The following is a 16,244-nucleotide window of genomic DNA, read 5'->3' as shown; positions in this document are numbered from 1 at the left end:
ACCTATATAGTTTAAGTTTAAAAAATTTAGCTCTCAAAAGAAATTTCAATCATTGTACTGTTGATATTTGGCTCTGTTGACTAATGAGTTTGCCAACTACTGGGCTAGGGCATAAAATTTATCTTTATAAAATTTTCTACAATGTTTTCATATATTTGTTTTTCCAAAGTTGAAAATAGATATTCACTGAATACAGATATGCACTAAGTACTATTATTAGAATATTCTGGTCACTATAAAATTAATCAGCTGGTGACAGAAATTACTTTTATACATGTATAAATACATTTTAATATTGAAGTGTCATCTGGTCATCTCATTTAATTTGATCAAACTTGAAAAAAAATCTCTATATAAATATTACCGCACTCTGTCCTCCATCACTGATGCAGTAAACTCGTAAACGATAGAAACAGCCTGGACTCAGTCGATCACAAAGATGTTCCCTAGTAGCTCCACTGTATATCATATCCCATTTGTTTCCTGTAAGGTGAAGAATTATGTTCAATCAGCTCCAAGGTAATGTTTAACGTTTTGGTATCATGGACACGGCAGGTATCCTAGCTTCACTAAATAAGTGTTTATGTAATTTGTCAGAAACAATTTAAGCTTGTTTCGAGTTTCCTGGAAATGATCTAATTTTCTTTATGTGTGTAGCTTCCTAGACAAATTTTGCATGGCTTTGTTGAAGGGAAATATCTCCGTAACTCTGTACAGACTTTGGCTGAGATTGATAATTTGCTTTTAATTAAGCATTTTAAATGTGTTTACTGGGCCAGTAATAACATTATAACACACAAAGAAAGAACCAATACCACAGGAAGTTTAGTCTTAATTAAAAGACATCCTTATTTTTTTGCAGGCAATAGGTCATTTCAAGAAATAAAGACTGTTCAATGTGTCATTCAAAAATAAAGTTTAGTAGGCATAAAATTTCTTATTAAAATTAGTATTATGTAAGTTAACTAAATTTTAGAAGATAAATTTTCTCTGGTACATCTGGGTATAATCTAACTGAATAAACTAATTTCAGAAGAGTTTAGGTATACTGGACTTGAGCAATGCAAACAAAAGAAGAAAATGTAAATGAAATCATGTAAGTATACAATAGTCTCACATTTGATTTATTTCTAAAGATTACAACTTAAAGTGGTTCGTAATATGCAAAATCCTAACTGCTACAAACAAAGGAAAAAAAACCCAAGAGAAAAGAAAAAAGATCATATAAAGCTAGAGGCCTGGTGCACGAAATTTGTGCGGGGGGGGGGGGGGGGGGGTGGGGGGTGGCCCCTCAACCCAGCCTGGGCCTTCTCTCAGTCTGGGAGCTCTTGGGGGTATGTCTGCTGTGGAGGTGGGAGAGGCTCCCGCCACCCCTGCTGCACTCGCCAGCTGTGAGCCTGGCTTCTGGCTGAGCGGCGCTCCCCCTGTGGGAGCACACTGACCACCTGGGGGCAGCTCGTGCATTGAGCATCTGCCCCCTGGTGGTCAGTGTGCATCATAGCAACCGGTCATCCCGCTGTTCGGTTGATTTGCATATTAGCCTTTTATTCTTACCATTAGAACCTTCTGCCATCTCCACTATATATTTATTGATGGATGCCCCTCCATTGTCTTTTGGTGGGTCTATCCAAAGAAACAATAGTAGTATTAGGCAAAGTACATGCAATTTAAAATGACAGAAAATCTTAATAAACATAATATCAAATCTAGTATTGCTTAAAAAGAAAAAAGAAATCACCTACAATGCTTTTTTATTAATATCAGCAACTCATTAATCTATTGCTTTTGCATTAAGTAGTATATAAGTAGGTGTTTAATAAATGTTTGTTTTAAATGAATAAGTGATTTTCATTTCTCATGAGAGCCAGGATGACCTAGGTGACATTAACTACAAGTTCAGCAATCTTCCATTTTACACAGTGCTGCCCTGCCAACAGTTCTACAGTAGACCCCAGATTCTTCATGTATCAAATCTGAACTTAGTATGTGTGAGTACATACATAGCTGTTCACAAAAAAGATCCTCAAACCATGACTCTTACATTTCCTATTAAACTTGCTCTAACATATTTATTTACGTATTTTAAAAATTATCTTACTATTCAAATAATTTTAATCAAATATAGAAGTAATGATGTACAAATATGCATAAAATCTTACCCCAAGTTATTTTAAAACTGTGTGAATGTATCTTTCCTTTAACTGAAGGCTTTATGGGTACTCCTGGTTTATCAGGACATGTAGTGAATTCTACTATTTCACTTGGATTACTTTTACCTTCTGAGTTGTAAGCAATAACCTGTGATGAGACACAAAAACAAAATAATGTTTGAGACAATGATATTGGCTTAATGAACAAAGTGGTGAGAGACATAAAGGCTCAATCAAATGATACAGTTTTCACACTGTGATAAGCCATCAGGCTTATTTATGTTTTTTATAGGGACTAAGCATATATAAAGAGTATTCAGTCCTAGAAGTATTCAGTGTAAATCTAACATTTTGATACTAAGCAAAAGTCATCACAAGAACAAGCTAAATCTGATGATACTTGATGGACTTTCCAGTTTCCCTGACCTGTGGTCAACTGCAGTCTGAAAACATTAAAAGGAAAATTCCAGAAATAATTCATAAGTTTTAAATTGTGACTGTTCTGAGTAGCCTGATGAAATCTTGCGCTGTCCTACTGCAGCTGGTCTATGACATGAATTATCCATTTGTTTAACGCATCCACAATGTATACATACTGCCCACCCGTTAAGTCATTTAGCAGCCTTCTTGGTTATCAGAGTGAGGAGGAGTGAAGAAGAGAGGGGGAGAGAGAGATAATGCACATGTGCCTCACAGCACATTTACCTAACTTTTATTACAGTATATTGTTATAATTGTTCTATTTTATTCGTTATTAATTGCTTATTGTGCCTAATTTATAAGTTAAACTCTATCATAGGAATGTATGTATAGAAAAAAAGTACATATAGGATTTGGTACTATTTGCAGTTTCAGGCATCCACTGGGGGTCTTGGAATATATCCCCCACAAATAAGGGGGAGGGACTACTGTATCAGTAAATACCGTCAACTTTCTCTACTTTTGTTTTTACTACTACCACCACCTTAGTCAATGCCTCCTTTATCCTATCTTTTCAGAATGGCTACACTATACCACCAACTAGTTTCCAGCTTCCATTCCTTCCCTCAACCCCATTTACTTTCTACACTTCAGCCAGTGGGACTTTATCACTTTTCAGCCTAGAACCCATCAATGGCTTCTTATCTTATTCAGAATAAAATCTAAATTCCTTATTATGGCCCATGTCAGTGGTCGGCAAACCGCAACTCACGAGCCACATGCGGCTCTTTGGCCCCTTGAGTGTGGCTCTTCCACAAAATACCATGTGTGGGCGCGCACATACAGTGCGATTGAAACTTTGTGGCAACTGAAACGTACCTCAATCAGATTGAGGACATTTTTAGCAAAGACCAGCTTAGGAGTACCCTAATTAAGTTAATAACAATGTACCTACCTATATAGTTTAAGTTTAAAAAATTTGGCTCTCAAAAGAAATTTCAATCGTTGTACTGTTGATATTTGGCTCTGTTGACTAATGAGTTTGCCGACCACTGGCCTATGTGATTTCACCCGACTAACTCCACTTTAGGACCTTTTGCATTAGTAATTATTCACCCTGTCTGGAATGTTCTTTCTGATCTTGGCATGCTACCTCCTTCTTTCTATTTGTATATGTTCAAATGTCATTTCTGAGAAGACTTCCTTGACTACCCAAGTAATTGCCATGTCACTCTATTTTAGTTAACTTATAACTATCTGATATTTGTTTGACTTTCTATTGCCTCCACTAGAATATTAGTTATTTTGATCACTGTTGTATTCCTAGTTTTTAGAACAGTGCTTATCATAGAGTAAATGCTCAATAATTATTGAGTGATTCATAGACAGGGACCATTATGACATGCCATGACACTATAGATGAGGATCTAAATAAATCTACCCCAAATAACTCATGCAGCCCATGAGAACTCAGTAAAATTTAGTCTAATTGCTCAATTTTGCTCAGGTTTCCTCAGTCGTCCCAAAGGACTATTCAGATAGATTTTCAGGATGTCTCTTCATTCTGCTGCTATACAAATTAGACTACAAAGGGGATCAAAACACTTCCCAATATGGTACAGAGTGTCTATTAAAACCTAATAACTACAGAAAACTTTAATAATAAGAACAGGCCCTGGACGATGTGGCTCAGTTGGTTGAAGTGTCACCTCATATACCCAAAGGTCACGGGTTCAATTCCCAGTCAGGGCGCATATCCAGGCTTTGAGTTCGATCCCCAGTTGGGATGTGTATGGAAGGCAACCGGTTGATGTCTGTCTCTCTCTCTCTCTCTCTCTCTCTCTCTCTCTCTCTCTCTCCGCCCCCCACCTCTCGGAAATCAATAAGAATGTATCTTCAGGTGAAGATTAAAAAGAAAAAAAAACACCCAGATTTCCTAAAGACCATAAAGATTCACTAATTATGTTTTTAAAGGTATATAATATTTCATCATTGACTCCTTTTACTTCAGTTGGTCATAAATGTATCTCTATATATAAAAGCCAAGTGACCAGAATGATGGAATGACTGGTCGCTATAATATGCACGGCGGTGGCCAACCAGCCCAATCGGGGCCCCAATGGGTTCCCCTCAACCTCCCATGGCCTCTCCCCCAAGCTGGTCCTGCCCCTGATTAGGGCAGGTGGCTGGACCCCACCATGCACGAATTCGTGCACCGGGCCTCTAATAAAGCTATAAGGTTATCTCAGCCCATCCCAATTTTACAAATAATCAAAACATTCATTTAGTGGCCACCATAGAGGGAGCATGGTGCTAAAAATTCTAGGTGTGGTGCACACCTTACCTTAATTAGAATCTTTATGCAAAAGACAGGCAATATGCATACCAAAAGAATTACACACACAAAAAGATGACTATGGCTTAAAAAATGATTCAGGAATCCTTTAAAAAGGCAAATGTAAGTAATATGGGGCAGCAGTGAAAGGGGACTATCGACGAGGATTTAAATAAATCTACTATTGGGTAAGACAGAACAGAAAACCCTGAGTATAAGAGCAGAAGTGAACAGCAAAATAGCGAGCTCTGCTCAGGAAAAAATGAGTAATCAATCTAGTAAGGTAGCCTGTTTATATAAGGAATAAAAAGCAGTACATTTAAATAACTGAATTGGTCAGAATAATAAAAAAACAACAACACCTATGTCAAACTAAGGAAAATGGTTTTCAGAGGGAAAGCTGTTTCAGAAAGGTAAATCTAGCTATAAAATAGAACTTGGATTAGAAGGCAAGAGAATAGCCTGAAAGCAATACACAACAGGTTTGGAGATTTAGTATTCTTAAAGACAGAAATGACAGAGGAGAAAGGAAGGCAGACAAGATGAGAAAAAAGGAAGGGAAGATGACTATGTACTGTCATAGATGCTGATTTATACAGTGGGGCCTTGACTTACGAGTGTCCCAACTAACGAGTTTTTCGAGATACTAGCCGTCTCTCGGCCGATTTTTTGCTTTGACTTGTGAGCTAAAATTTGGGTTACGAGCCAGCTTCAGATACTGTTTTATACTGCTTTGCTTTTCTTCATTGATGAAAGGCCTCAAAAAAACAGGTAACAAGTAAAAGTGAAAGTATCTAAGGACTCTCAGCCCTTAGACCAGTGGTTCTAAACCTTCCTAATGCCGCAATCCTTACAGTTTCTCATGTGTGATGACCCCCAATTTCATTGTTACAAATTGAACATAATTAAAGCATAGTGATTAATCACAAAAACAATATGTGATTATATATATGTTTTCCGATGGTCTTAGGCAACCCCTGTGAAAGGGTCGTTCGACCCCCAAAGGGGTCGCGACCCACAGGTTGAGAACCGCTGCCTTGGACTATAGAAGCCTTGTTACTTGAAAAACTATTTTTCAGGAAACAAGGCACCAGCTTTCTAGTGGCTCAGAATCACAGGAACTGGCTACTAGCCTCTGAAGCCTTTAATTCTTCTTCTTTTCAGGTCTTGGCTCAGCTTCCAGTGAACCATTTGATGAAATTAGCATTGTTTGCTTTATTTTAAGAAATGACTGCTTTCTTATGCTTTAAATCTTTACTTTCATTTTTATTTTATCCTTTAAATTCTTTTATTGTTCTAATTTTGTTTTAGTACTTTGCATGTCCTAGGACTGTCCTTAGTATCGAATCGAGAACTCTAGCATTTGGAAAACTTAGTCATTTTAGAATTTTATGTAATTCATATCCTTATTGTTTCTTTAAAAAAATAACATACTATTTAGTCATTACATCCTGTATTATATTTTTATTGCTTTTGCTTAGTATTCTAAGATTTCTAAGTTAAGATTTTGTACATGTTTCCTTGAAAGAGGAGTCTGCAATGCCACGTCAGAAAAGAAAGACAGACATTGCAGTAATATTTAATAATTTAAACCCTCTCAGCTGGTACCCAGTACATGGTAGATTCAAAATAAATGTCTGGGCTTCTAGAAAACTTTATACAGTCATCATTTTCTCTTTCCTAACATTTTTTTTTCTGCTCTAGATCTGTGGTTCTCAAATTTCAGTAAGCATCAGGATCATTTGGAGGGCTTTCTAAGATACAGATCGCTAGGCTTTACCCCCAGAATTTCCGATTGAATAAATCTGGGTTGGGGCCAGTGAATTAATATTTCTAACAATTCCCAAGTGATGTTGATAGAATGGTTTGATGATAACACTTTGAGAACTACTGTTCTAGATCTCGGATTTGTATATCCTGCAATTTGAGAGTGACTGCCATAGTGAAACAGTTTTGAATATAAATTGGTGATTTGCTTATAGTGAATTAGTAAGGAATTTAACTCCTACTTTTAGGTATACATTTTGTCTCTATGTTGCAATAGCACCATGCTGTTACACGGTAGTAGAATTCTAAGAATTTTAATAAATTTACTAAATTATGAAGACACGGACAACTTGCTCAGAAGTCCTGTTGATAATCATTATTGAAGCAAAAATACAATTCAGTATCATCATCAGAGGAATACTAGAATAAATGTATATACATCTCAGGTATTTTATAATTCCTATAAATATGAAAACTATTTAGAAATTAAAATAATCCAGTGTTACTAGAAGTTCTGAAAATGAAACTAATATATAAAGCACAGTATAACAGATATAATTATGCCCTGTATAATCAAAGTTACCATTATAATTAAAATGTTCTTTCTAAGGTTCTTAAGGAGTAATAAATTTATTTTAGATCTTTGAAAGTTAAAACAATTTATAGTGGCGTGGCTTTTATCATTTATTTGAAACTAGAGGCCCGGTGCACAAAAATCTGTGCACGGGGGGGGGGGGGGGGGAATCCCTCAGCCCGGCCTGCGCCCATTTGCAGTCCAGGACCCCTTGGGGGATGTCCACCTGTTGACTTAGGCCCACTCCCTGGGGGATCAGGCCTAAGCTTGCAGTCAGACATCCTTCTGGCAGCCAGGGAGCCCTCGAGGGATGTCCGACTAAAGGCTTAGGCTCCCAAGGGATCGGGCCTAAACCGTTAGTTGGACATTCTTAGTGCTGCCACGGAGGTGGGAGAGGCTTCTGCCACCACCTCTGCGCTGGCCAGCTATGAGCCAGCTTCTGGCTGAGTGGCACTCCCCATATAGAAGTGCACTGACCACCAGTGGGCAGCTCCTGCATTGAGCGTCTGCCCCCTGGTGGCCAGTGAGCATCATAGCAACCGGCCATTCTGCCGTTCAGTCAATTTGCATATTAGTCTTTTATTATTATTATATAGGATGTCCCTATTTCCCCCCTTTTGCCCCCTCAACCCAGCTCTTGCCCCCCACTTCTCTCTGGCCATCACCATACTGTTGTCTATGTCCATGGGTTGTCCATATATTTTCTTTGGCTAACCCCTTCTTTAAATTCACTTCTTTAAATTTTTATTTTCAGATAAGTGCTTATAACTGCACTATTATATATTTTCTATTATATCATTTAGAATTAAGATATTTTTTAATTGAACCCTTGTAAATTTTAGCACAATTTAATAAATTATGCTAGAATCAATTAGGAGATTTTTCATGTAATGCAGATACATTTCAATGAATATTTTATTAATTTTTAATTTTTTAATATTTTAATTTGAAATAATCTCATACATGTAAAAAAACTATAAAATACTACAGCATATTATATGTACTCTTCACCCAATTTCTTAGGTGTTAATAATTTAAACATAACCATTATACAACTAACAAAATTTGGAATATATTTTTCTTATAATCTCTTTAATGTTACTTAATCCATTTACTTTGTTTTTGTTAATCTTCACCCAAGGATATTTTTCCATTGAATTTTAGAGAGAGTGAAGGGAAAGGGTGAGACACATTGATTGGTTGCCTCCTGCACATGCTCTGATAGGGACTGGGGATCAAGCCAGCAACTGAGGTACAAGCCCTTGACTGGAATCTAACCTGGGACCCTTCAGTCCAAGGGCTAATGCTGTATCCACTGAGCAAAACAGGCTGCAGCTTAATTCATTTACTTTTAATCTATGTGTGTCTTTATATTTAAAGTGGGTTTTGTTTTTGATTCACCCTCATAATCTGTCTTTTAATTGGTGCATTTATGCCACTGACTTTCAGAGTGCTTATTGATAGAGTTACTGCCATATCTGGCAGCTCCTGGAGCTTGTGGGGCCAGCGTGCCTGTGGCCTGGGATAGGATCAGGTCCCTGGCGGCAGGCAGGCGGCTCCTGGGGCTTGCGGGGCAGGCAAGCGGCTTCTCGCATTGCCCACGGGGGCCTGGATGGTGGCTGGCGCTGGCGGCTCGTGCTGTCCTGCCCTGCCTGCAGTATGCAAATTAGCTGCTATCTTTGTTGGTGGTTAATTTGCATATCTTGCTGATTAGCCAAAGGGAGGCGTAGCTAAGGTATGGTCAATTACCATGTTTGGCTATTATTAGATAGGATGTTTGATTAAACAAGACCTACAGAAAAACTCAAATGCTGAGTTTATCAACTAATAGTATCCTGGTACATTTTTGTGTAAACTTCTGCACAAAAATGTAGGCTGGCTTTTATTAACTGGTATGTTAATGCAATCACTGTCTGTCAAGAAATAGTGATATACATCATGGACCAAGTCAGAGGTAAAATATATCCAATACTTTTCAAAGCTTGCTACTGTCTCAAGTGAGCAAGAATAACATGTAGGGTCTCCATGCCTCAGTAAGCAAGAATAACATGCATTCTTCTCTGCCTTTCTTCCAAAATAATTCAGTCTAAAATAATTCAGTCCAAAATCAACAGATGGACTAAATAAGGCAAGTATGTGTGGACAGGAGTGGAGGCAGTAGCATGTGCCCAGTAGGAACTCAAGCACCCTGAATAGGAAAGAGTATAAGGGAAAGGGGAAGCGTTTGATCCAATAAGTAAATATATTAAACACAACTTGGGCAATTTTTCTCACTGACAATGAAGGGAGTCAGAAATAAAGGGAGAAAACTAGAATTAACCTGTGGCATTGGATTAAAACTGGAGGTATTTATTTTGCGCGCGCGCGCGTGCACACACACACACACACACACACACCACATAGTTCCTAGCTCTGTTCCGTGAGAGGGTGTCCAGGAGTAGCAAACCCTTATAGCAGTAAGTATACTACCAGATCTTGGTTTCTAAATATCACTGTCCACTAAAAGGACCCAGGTACTTTGAGAAACAGCAAATTCCAAGGTTAAAGAAGGGAACGTACGAAACTGGAATTCCATGTGCCAGAAAGGAAGGGCTCAAAGAATAATGAGGGGAGCGGCATGTCTAAAGTATTCAGAAGCCAGATTGAAGGGACTCCCAAACCTGAGACAATTTGAGTCTTATCTCATAACTGGTAATCACAGTAACAAAATATAGCCCACTCAATAAAAAGCAACCCATGAGTTCATATTGATGATATAAATTAATGAAAAGAGAAAGCTTTTCCTTATATTATAATGCCAACTAATAAATGTAGAAGGAATGATAAAATAAAAAAATCACCACTTAGCAACGATTAATCATAGTAATGATTCAAGCAGGAATTATCAATGGGTGTTAAAACTATGGGTAAAAGTTTGATGAGGAACAAGATGTTTACATAGTATTTACAAAATACTTATTATAAAGGGAAAAAGAACAACTTTACAGTGAAGAAATATGGTAGATATCACCTTCACCAAGTGAGAGTCAGTAATGCAATGAACTGAAATTGTGTACCACTTGATATGATGCACCGGGAATAAAGTAACATTACTTTGATATCCTTGCCAAAGATTGTATTCTGATTATGTTTAAAAACATGCACATTTTAAAAGATATTTGTTCACATTTACAAATAAGAGTTCCATAAAACATTAAAACTGTTTTGAATTTAAATATAGTAGTCCCCCTTACCTGTGGGGGATAAGTTCCAAGACCCCCAGTAGATGCCTGTAGATGCCTGAAACTGGGGTATTACTGAATCCTATATGTACTATGTTCTTTACATACATAACTATGGTAAAGTTTAACTTATAAATTAGGCACAGTAAGCAAGTGTTATTAAAACAACTAATAAAAATAGACCATTATAACAACACTAGAGGCCCGGTGCACAAAAATTTGTGCACTGGGGGGGGGGGGGGTGTCCCTCAGCCCAGCCTGTGCCCTCTCACAGTCTGGGACCCCTTGGGGGATGACCACTTGCTGGCTTAGGCCTGCTCCCGGGGGATTGGGCCTAAGCTGGCAATCAGACATCCCTCTGGCAGCCCGGCAGCTCTCGGGAGATGTCCACTTGCCAGCGGGGAGCAGACCTAAGCTGCAGTAGGACATCCTTAGCGCTGCTGAGGAGGCAGGAGAGGCTCCCACCACCACCGCTGTACTGGCAGCCATCAGCCTGGCTTGTGGCTGAGCAGAGCTCCCCCATGTGGGAGCAAACTGACCACCAGAGGGCAGCTCCTGCATTGAGTGTCTGCCCCCTGGTGGTCAGTGTGTGTCATAGTGACCAGTCATTCCCAGTTTTTCTGCTGTTAGAGTCAGTCTGCATATTACCCTTTTACTATATAGGATAGAGGCCTGGTGCACAGGTGGGGGCTGGCTGGTTTGCCCCGAAGGGTGTCCCGGATCAAGGTGGGTGTCCCGCTTGGGTGCCTGGCCAGCCTGGATGAGGGGCTGATGGCTGTTTTCAGGCTGGCCACACCCCCTTTAGGGTGGGGGTCCCCACTGGGGTGCCTGGCCAGTCTGGGTGAGGGGCTGAGGGCCGTTTTCAGGCTGGCTGGCGACTGAAGCTCCAAGCCTCTCCTTTTTTTCTTTTCTTTTTTTTTACTCTGGGATTTATTTACCTTCTATAATTGAAACTTTGTTGCTTTCGGAGCTCAGAGCCAGGCCGCAGCAGGCGGGGAACCTTGGCTTCCTCCATCACTGGAGCAAGCAAGCCTCCTGCTTGCTTCAGCTGCGTGGCTGCCGGCCGCCATCTTGGTTGGGTTAATTTGCATATCACACTGATTAGCCAATGAGAGGCGTAGCGAAAGTACGGTCAATTACTATGTTTGTCTATTATTAGATAGGATACTGTAATAAAAGTTGTGTGACTGTGATCACTTGTTTCAGAGGATCCCTTGCTCAAGTCTCCTAATAAGCTCCATACTTTCTGGCACATGTTGCCAACAAGTGGAACACGTTTTCTGTTCATGTCTTCACACACTGTGTCTATAACTTCCACTGTCTAAGGTGTGACAGTAAAACTAGCATGAATTTCTTTTTTCAATTTTAGTATCATCATGATAGTAAGAATAGTGCGCAATTTAAAGTTTATTAATTATTTATTCCCATTTACTACTTTCAGATTTCTGTTGTCATCAGTAACTGAAACCATGGAAAGTAAAACTGCAGATAAGAGAGATGGGACTACTGTACATAATGTTTGAGGAGCACTATTATATAGTAAGAAAGTAAAACAAAGCACATTAGAAAAGGCCAAAATTATTTAAGATTTTAAAACCAAAGGAGTGAAGTACACACTTGGCTTTAAAACCAAGGAATAACAAGAACAACAAATAAATCTTTTAGGGGGTTTCCTAAGCTTACCTTAAATTTATACTTTGTACTACGTCTGAGATTTTTCACTGTGTAAGTAAGATCTTCTCCATCATATTTAGGCTTAAAACCATATCCCTGGAAAGGGGAAAAAACAAATCTTCATTAGATGTCTAACAGCAGAAATATGGGGAATAATGATTATGTGAAAAGACCCAGGTTTTCTTTATCTTCACCTATGTGCTATGTGATCAATGCTGTTTAGTGTAATTCTCACATTGATGTTTCTAACTTGAGTGGACAGATCCAGAAATGCTACTAACAAATGTAGAAGGATGAAGGAGAACACTTATTCTCAGTAAAAAGAGTATCCAAGAGAAGATTTTTGTGTTGAGGGAAGAGTGAGAAGCAATGGTAATTTGACTATCAGTAACTTTATCTCTAGAACAGAAATTTCCCAGACAGATGTTCTAAGAGCTAAACACAGCTATAACTAATGTATTTAAGTTGCCCTGAACACATAGTTGTGTTTAGATGAATAAATGACGGTTGGTTGTCCTGGCAGGTAGGAATGTCATTTAGGTTTGGGATTGCTATTTATAGCCCCAGTGACAATGCTTCATTAATTTTCCAATGCTATTTTTAATGTTTTAAAAATTTGAGCTATAATACATGTACCAAAAAATTCCCATTTTAAAGTATGAAATTCAATGGTTTATAGTATATTCACAAGGTTGTGAGTCACTCAACACCTCACTTATAACCATCATTTAATACCTAATTCCAGAATAGAGCCTGTACTTGATTTTTTGGTTAGTAGTCACTTCCCCTCTTTTCTCATCTACTAATATACTTTCTGTCTTTACAGATTTGCCTATATCCATCAAATTAAATAACATAATATGAGATCTTTTGTGACAGAATTCTTTGACTTAGTACAATGTTTTCAAGATTCACTTATGTTGTGGCATGTGTCAGTACTTCATTCCTTTATTTGGCCGAATGATATTCCATTGTATAGCTATATCACATTTTGTTTATCCATTCAGCAGTTGATGGACATTTGGGTTGTTTCTACTTTTTGACTATTATGAATGATGCTGCTATGAAAATTCATGTAGAAATTTTTGTACGAACATGTGTTTTCAATTCTCCTGGATATATACCTAGGAGTAAACCAATGCTATTTTTATTCATATTGTTTCAAAGTAGCTCTAAAAAGCTATGGAACTATATAGAACTAATACAGGACAGCCTAACTTTTATTCAGCTTGATTCCAGTTCACAGAAAATGAGCCAGTAGTAACTAGATTTAGGTTGTACTATAGAATCTCATGTGAGGTTCTTTAAGTCTCCCATGGCACTTGGGAAAGCAGTGTATAAACACAGTTGGAGAAGGCAGACATAGTATTTCCTTATCTTTTAGAGTTGCTTAGTTTAGAAGGCTGGGTGATTTTCCCCTCTCTTTATTTCCCGCAAAACATATATATTTGACATACTCTTGATGTTATTCCCAGGCACAAACATACATACAAAAACATAAAAAACAAAACTCATCCCTACACATCAAGAAAAATAAAGGCTGAGTTCTCCTTCACTCCCAATACCTCCAAAATATAACCAACTAAGGATTCAAAAGATTTGGGGAAGGATCTAACTATTGTAGCAATATGTACAGTATTAGGATTAATACCACACTGAAATGTTTTAAATATCCCATTTAAAATACATATTCATACTCACTGAAGTTTCATCTTCCATCTCTAAAATGTAAGAAATTCCTTCATCTGATGGTGTTCCTGAGGGTTTACGCCATAGTAAGGATAACCAAGTAACACCAGCCTTAGTTAATATAGGACTTGCTGGCATAGAAGGGGCACAGCCTGAGGTGTAATATAAAACTTCTTCACTAAAACCACTGTTGAAACAAATGAAATTTGTTTAAGAAGAAATGAGAAAAAGTTATTTTTATAAAGAATTAACTTTTGATAAATGACATTTCTGATAACTAATTATAACTTAAATAATATATCTTGAATTTGATATCTTTACAGTAACCAAGACAAACACCTAAAAATAAATTAGCATTCTTTTAAAACTGCAGTTTATGCAACTAACACATTTCTTATAGCTTTTAATACAACTATAGCAATAAAATGATAACAAAGCAGAATTTTAGCAGATAATTGGGACTGTAAATAATTTACACAAATAAAGTTGACTGGATAAGCTAAAATATCTACATTAAAGTGTATTTTACCTTGTGCCATACTCATTTTTGGCTGATAGTCTAAATTTACATCCCATTGCTGGTGATAGTTTAGTAATTTTAAATTGCTTCTGTGAGCCCATGTAACACTGACAAAATTCTCCATTTCCTTTTCCCTAAAAGAAATGGTTAATTATTACATGTCAGGTACATTATTGTAAAAAGATAAATCCACATCAATTCCTACTTGATAGTAACATATTAACTATCATACATTTTTTGTTGTTTTTGTTGTTAATCCTTACCCGAGGACATTTTCCCACTGATTTTTAGAGAGAGTGGAAGGAGGGGGAGAGGCAGAGAAACAATGATGTGAGAGAGACACATCAATAGGTTGTCTCCCGCCTGCGCCCTGATCAGGCCTGGGGATTGAGCCTGCAACTGAGGTACATGCCCTTGATTGGAATCGGATCCTTGACCCTTCAGTCTAAGGGCCAACGTTCTATCTACTGAGCCAAACTGGCAAGGCCAAAAGTCATCTTAATTACATGCATGTCACGGATCTCAAGAGAATGATGAGATTACATAGATCTTTTATATGATAGTTACTCTTTGTTAAATGCAGAATTCAAAAATTGGAGAATAGGTATCTTTGTATAACTTCTTGAACTAAGTGCCTGTTTTAGCTGATACTAAACCTCTGGCTTTAATAAAATAAACTCTTTCCAGGTATGGAACCCATAATCTCAAGGGGGGGGGATTGGCAGTGGTGGCAATGGTCATCTTTGATATGCACCACTGGTGGTGTTCCTCAGCTTATGAAAAGTTCTATGCAGAGTTTTAAGAAAATGTCCATAGCCGAAACCGGTTTGGCTCAGTGGATAGAGCGTCAGCCTGCGGACTCAAGGGTCCCAGGTTCGATTCCGGTCAAGGGCATGTCCTGGGTTGCGGGCACATCCCCAGTGGGAGATGTGCAGGAGGCAGCTGGTCGATGTTTCTCTCTCATCGATCTTTCTAACTCTCTATCTCTCTCCCTTCCTCTCTGTAAAAAAATCAATAAAAAATATATTTAAAAAAAAAAAGAAAATGTCCATATACATCTCCAGACCTCCACCTAGATAGCTACTAAGCTTTTTTACAATAAAGATTTTGGAGCTGCTACTGCTTAGATTTAACAATGAAAGAGTACAAGCAGAAAAGAAAAAGGAGTATAAGGGAAAGAGAAAAGTCTGCAGGTCAGGACAACTAAAGAGTTTTAGAAATTTAGGGTGCTACATAAAAAGGACTAGGTTCTCATTCTCCAACCATTTTTGCTTATTTTGTCAATAGAGGTAAAGGGTGGTTAGAGTAACTTCTGCTTCAAAGAAAACCTTTAGTCTTTGTCAGTCTGCTTTACTGAACTCTTGTTAGTTTTAATAGCATTTATAGTTAATTCTACTGAGTTGTCTAAATAGAAAATCATATCATCTCTAAATAATGATAATTTTGCTCCCCAGGCTAGCCATCATGGCTATACTTCTTGTCTTGTTCCAAATCTTACTGCATTAACTATAACTTCCTGAATAATGTTAAATAAAGGTGAGGATAACTGGCAACTTTCACTTGTTTCTGCTGTAACCAGAATGTTTTCATTGTTTAGTGATGGTATTTTACTTAATACAAAAATAACTATCAAATAAGGAATTACCTTTCAAGTCCTAATTTGTTTTGAATTTTAACTGAAATGGGTGCTAAATTTTTATCAAATACCTTTTCATAATTTGTCAAGATGCTATAGTTTTTCTTCTAAATTACTATCATATAGTAATAGGTTTCCTAATTTTGAATTCTCTTAGAACTTCTGGAATAAAACCCACTTGATTGGTCCTCATTACTGCTGAATTTCCAAATTACCAAAGGAATTTCTTCTACTCTCTTTAGTCCTTCCTATTTTAGC

At 37.7% G+C, this 16,244-nt stretch overlaps 1 protein-coding gene across 4 annotated transcripts in view; it reads right to left on the bottom strand.

The window, feature by feature from the left end:
• The window catches only part of FNDC3A (fibronectin type III domain containing 3A), a 202,616-nt gene that overhangs the window by 21,013 nt on the left and 165,359 nt on the right, over positions 1–16,244 (bottom strand). For all 4 annotated transcript variants that reach the window (XM_070409066.1, XM_070409064.1, XM_070409065.1 and 1 more), the window contains 6 exons: positions 14,360–14,484; positions 13,843–14,017; positions 12,151–12,237; positions 2,160–2,298; positions 1,555–1,623; positions 365–483 (listed from right to left, as the gene is read on the bottom strand). In XM_070409066.1, the coding sequence (XP_070265167.1) occupies positions 365–483; positions 1,555–1,623; positions 2,160–2,298; positions 12,151–12,237; positions 13,843–14,017; positions 14,360–14,484 (714 nt within the window). The remainder of the gene's footprint in view (positions 1–364; positions 484–1,554; positions 1,624–2,159; positions 2,299–12,150; positions 12,238–13,842; positions 14,018–14,359; positions 14,485–16,244) is intronic.

The sequence above is a fragment of the Myotis yumanensis genome, unplaced genomic scaffold, assembly GCF_028538775.1.
Source record: "Myotis yumanensis isolate MYYU_CA2020_CCGP unplaced genomic scaffold, mMyoYum1.0.hap1 SCAF_3, whole genome shotgun sequence".
In the NCBI taxonomy this organism is placed as follows: Eukaryota; Metazoa; Chordata; class Mammalia; order Chiroptera; family Vespertilionidae; genus Myotis; species Myotis yumanensis.
This window is presented reverse-complemented; position numbering and strand designations above follow the sequence as displayed.